General features: G+C 57.4%; 1 protein-coding gene across 6 annotated transcripts in view; it reads right to left on the minus strand.

Annotated features, from left to right (window-relative positions):
- The window catches only part of LOC144244115 (protein AF-17-like), a 24472-nt gene extending 20855 nt beyond the window's left edge, over positions 1 to 3617 (minus strand). For 3 of the 6 annotated variants that reach the window (XM_077779349.1, XM_077779351.1, XM_077779346.1), the window contains exons 1-5: positions 3219 to 3615; positions 2695 to 2749; positions 2315 to 2424; positions 1272 to 1375; positions 947 to 1040 (exon numbers count right to left, since the gene is read on the minus strand). In XM_077779349.1, the coding sequence (XP_077635475.1) occupies positions 947 to 1040; positions 1272 to 1375; positions 2315 to 2424; positions 2695 to 2749; positions 3219 to 3470 (615 nt within the window). In that variant the 5' untranslated portion in view covers positions 3471 to 3615. Of the gene's footprint in view, positions 1 to 946; positions 1041 to 1271; positions 1376 to 2314; positions 2425 to 2694; positions 2750 to 3218 lie in introns of all 6 variants that reach the window. The other 3 variants (XM_077779352.1, XM_077779347.1, XM_077779350.1) reach the window with 3 other exon arrangements.
- Positions 3618 to 4396: the final 779 nt, after the last annotated feature.

The raw sequence follows: 4396 nt of genomic DNA on the forward strand, positions 1-4396 counted from the left end.
CTGCCAGCCGCCAGCCTCAGCCCTTCAGATCCAGCTTCACAGTGGCCTGCCAGGGTAATCTTCCTAAAAAACAAATCTGATCATATTACCCGCCTGCTTACAAGCCTGTGGCCCGGGGGGTGAGGGCCCAGCTGCATTCCCAGTCAGGCTGCACCCCCCTCACCAGGGTACCCCCTAGTTTCTGGAACATACAGGTCTCTCCACAGACGTTGAACAGGACCCCTCCTCCAGCCTCTCCCTGGGCCCGAGGCCTAGGGCAGAAGCAAGCCCCGCTCTGGCCCTGCCTGAACATCCGGTCACCTCCTGCCACGTCCTCACCAAGCGCCCTGTTCTGTTTACAAGTCCTCTTTTCTGTCTCAGGACTTTGCCCATGCCGGTCCCTCTGCCAGGACTCAGTTCTCTCTGCCTTTGCTTGGCAGGTCCCCAAGGAGCTTTCAAATCAAGTTGTATGTTCAGATTCCCACACACTTGCTGTGGGATGTTGCACGACCTAAGTGTGAGTCTTAGTTTACTCATCTGTAAGTTGGGAAGATACAGTACACCTAGTTCTTAGGGTTGTGGGGCGACCACATAAAATGACACATGAAGAGGGCAGAGTACAGAGATTGGGGCACAGTAACTGCCTCAAATGTTGGCTCTCGCTGCCTCCACCTCCACTCAGCTTAAATGCTGCCTGTTCCTTGAAGCCTACCAGACTCTTGACAGGCAGGGTCTGAGCTTTGTCTTCTGGGATGGACTGGCCAGTTCAGCCCTCGTTCACCCACCTGGGGCTGGACTTCAATCTATTCCTTACCCAGTGGCAACCTCCACAGGGCAGAGACTGGGTTCCTTCCACCGTGGTCCTACCGGTATCAGGCACCAGCCTGGCCCAGAGCCCATACCCTCGAAAGCTGACTTAGAGGGTAAGGCTGACTGACCCACGCATGCCCTGGCCAAGGACACTCACCATTTTGCTGAAGTGGTATTTGCAGTAGCCGCAGTACTTGACGTTGTCCACCTCCAGCACTTCCTCCTCACATAGCAGGCCTGCCATTTGGGCACTAACCGAAAGAGGTCAGCCTGAGAAGGGGGTGGCCGCAAGCCGGACCAGCCGCCTTCTTTCCACCCTCCCGGACCGCGGCTAGGGCAAGGCCAAGGCCATCCAACGAAATCGCTGCCATCACCACCAAAGAGACAGCTGTCCACGGCAAACCTTGGAGCGGGGGGTCGGTGCGACCGGGCAAGGATCCCAGAGAACCCTAGAGGGGGTGCAGGACGGGCAGGGGTCTCACCAGGTGACGTGGAAAGCTTGCCGACACCCATGGCGGTTGCACGTCATGCAGGCTCCCGAGGCTGCCTTGCTCTCCCGGCCCTGCTCCTCACAGATGTAGCAGGTCTGCGGGACACAGCACAGTTGTCCCCTCCTCTCTTCTACCTGTGGGATCCCTTGATCTGCTGCTCCCTATTCTCTCCCCGTGACCCTAGGTCGGGGCTGTCCAGTCCAAGATTTTGTGACGATGGAAACTTTCCATACTTCCCTGTCCAACACAGTAGCCATGAACCACACAGGCTACGGAACACTTGAAACGCGGCTGGTGTGACCGAGGAATGAATTTTAAGTCGCATTTAATTTCAATTAGTTTACATAACCACATGCAGCCGGTAGATACCATATTGGACGGGACCGTCCTTGGGCGGTGAGCCCTGGAAGGCCAGGGACCACGTCTGCCTTCTTCACAGGGAGCGTATTCCCACCTCTGGGACTTCACTCGACTCGTCCCTTCTGCCGGGATCTGGAACCCCACCCCTCCTCAAGGCTGGCCTCAGCCTAAATGTCTCTTTCCTTGACCATTTTATCTAATATAAGTCCCCCCCCCACACACACAAGGTACTTATTTTAGTACCTTATTTGTTTTCTTCACAGCACTTACCACAAACTGCACTTAATTTATTTGCCTGTTTTTTGATATTTACAGCCTTCCCACACAGAAGGGGGAGTTCTGTGGGGCAGGGACCACATCTGTTTTGAGTACCTCGGCCCCAGTTTGGCACATAGTAGGCATTCAGTACAATGTGTCCAGCGAATGAACGAACAAGTGAGCTGGTTGCTAAGGCCCACCCTCGGGCAGTACTAGCGCAAGGGAGCCTCCTACTTCACTGGAGCCCCAGAGCACAAGCACGGGTCAGTCAGTGGCAGGTGACTACCCACCTCCTGAGTCCCCCTTTGGCTGGACAGAATCAAATTACACCGATGGAGAGAGAGCTAGAGAGACCCAAGGATGGTGGGATGGGGCGCGGGGCGGGGGCTGGTATGGGAACGGCCGGGGCCGCTGACCTTGTTGAAGCGGTCGTGGGGCACGTACTGCAGCACGATGGGCTCCATGGTGAGCACGTTGGCAAACTGCACCTCCGGGATGTAGAGGGCACACACCACGTGGGCCCAGCCTGGGGTGGTGGGGAGCTGGCCTCAGCTGCCATGGCAACCTGAGACCCCGGCCCCTCATAACCCCACACTAAGGTCAGTCCCCTCCTCCACAGCCTTCCCATCAGACTCCAGGCCCGGCCGGGCCAGGGAAGGAAAACCCAGCTTCCATCCCTCCCTGATCCTTTCCCCGCCCTCCCCCCACCCCCAGTCCACTCCTGACTTCCCAGACCCTGCTCAGGGGGCCTTGCTGACCTCAACAGATGAAGTCTGGGGCTCAGGGACCCCCTCACCTCCATTATCAGTCCTCTTCAATGCCCCGTCTTTGTGTGGGCACAGCTCACACCTCTGCCAATGCAAGGGGGCACAGGGATTTGGAGGGGGGGTTCCAAAAGGGAGTGGGGGATCTGCTGAGCTGGGCCCTTCCTGAACACATTCAGAGGGCCCCAGGATGAAATAAGCTGTCTATGGGGGATGTGTAGGGATATGAAGAAACAGGTTGGCTATGAGTGATAACTGTCAGAGACCAGCGATGGGGACAGGAGGTTCACTATAGTATTCCCTTTCCTTTTGCTCACGTTGGAAACTTTCCATGATAAAAAGTCCAAGCAAACTAACAAACAAAAATCAAAAGCTCAGGGCAGGAGGTGGCGCAGAGCGAAGGATGAGCTGGGGGAGAGGTGGGCTGATGATAGATGTGCAGGAAACAGGAAGTCCTGTGCGACAGTCCCACCCCAGCCTCAGCCCCAGAGTCCCCTGGTTGAACTGGGAGGAGATGCTCAGGTGTACAGAGGTGGGGAGGGCGTCTCAAACTCACCACCCTGGCTGCTCGCTCCTGAGATTCACATTTCCGGCAGAACCAGGGTCCCGTTGGCACCTGGACGATGCCGTAGCAAGCTGGGGGTTGGGGAGAATTACCAAGCAAATCTGTCAGCCCTGGTTTTCCCCAGAGCAACTGGGGGAAGAGGGGGAACTCTAACGGAGGGGTGCTGCTCCCCTGTCTGGAGTCCCTCACTAAACAGCAGGACCACAAGAAACGCCCAACAGCACACGGCCAGCCTTCAACCATACAACCGAACACTCCGGGCAGGGATGAGAAGTCTGAGTCCTTGACCTTAAACTTCTAGAAGACCCCATGCTCTTTCTGGACCTGTTTCTCAACTCCTGCCTACGAACAAGTCCTCTTCATCAGGAATAGAGAAAAACAGAGGGACAACATTTACAACAGTCAAACACGTTTTGTTGTTATGGGGGGGGGGGCATTTCTTAAAGGGCCAGTAAGGGAAGAGATGGGGAAGTAGGGGGTCCAGGGACCTCATCTTAAGTCCCTAACTGTAATAGGTACATGTCAAAAGTCAAGGCCAAGGGCAGGTGCAGTGCAGGTAACCGATAGGAGAGTGGCGGGAAGAGCGGGCAGCGATAGCATTAAGGGCTGTCCCAGGAAGGGGGGGTGGGCAGCTGGCTATGCCAGACAAGCGGGAGATGCCAGCCTGCGCCCTCGGCAGGACTCCTCAAGGAGTTAACTGCCGAACCATGTGCTGTTGGGGGAAACTCCGAACCTCCCTCTTCTCTTCCCGGCCCCCTGCACAACCTCGCTCCTATCCGCAGCTCTTCCCGGAGGGTTTTAGGAGTCCCTTCTCCCCTGGGACCCTTCTCCTCCCTTCCCAATTCCGCTCCTCCCAGTATCCGGAAGCGGGAGGGGGGGGATGACCCCCCCTTGACCTCTCCCTCCGGGAGCCGGGACCAAAATAACCGGGCGGGAGGGGACACCTCGCAGGTAAACATTCCCCCAGCAGCCCCGACACTGGCGGTGTGGGGCGCGGAGAGTGCGCTCAGTGCCCCCTAGTCTGTCCCCAAACTCCCTCAACTTGGGGTGGGGGGCGCGGGACTGGAACAATAGACAAGAAAACAATGCCTGACCCGGTCCTCCAGGACCGGGCGGGGGGAGCCCCCTGACGCCTCCCTTCCCCTCAGGTGGGGGGGGGGAGGGGCGCC

This window comes from Crocuta crocuta, unplaced genomic scaffold (genome assembly GCF_008692635.1).
Source record: "Crocuta crocuta isolate KB4526 unplaced genomic scaffold, BGI_CrCroc_1.0 scaffold68, whole genome shotgun sequence".
Taxonomy (NCBI): domain Eukaryota; kingdom Metazoa; phylum Chordata; class Mammalia; order Carnivora; family Hyaenidae; genus Crocuta; species Crocuta crocuta.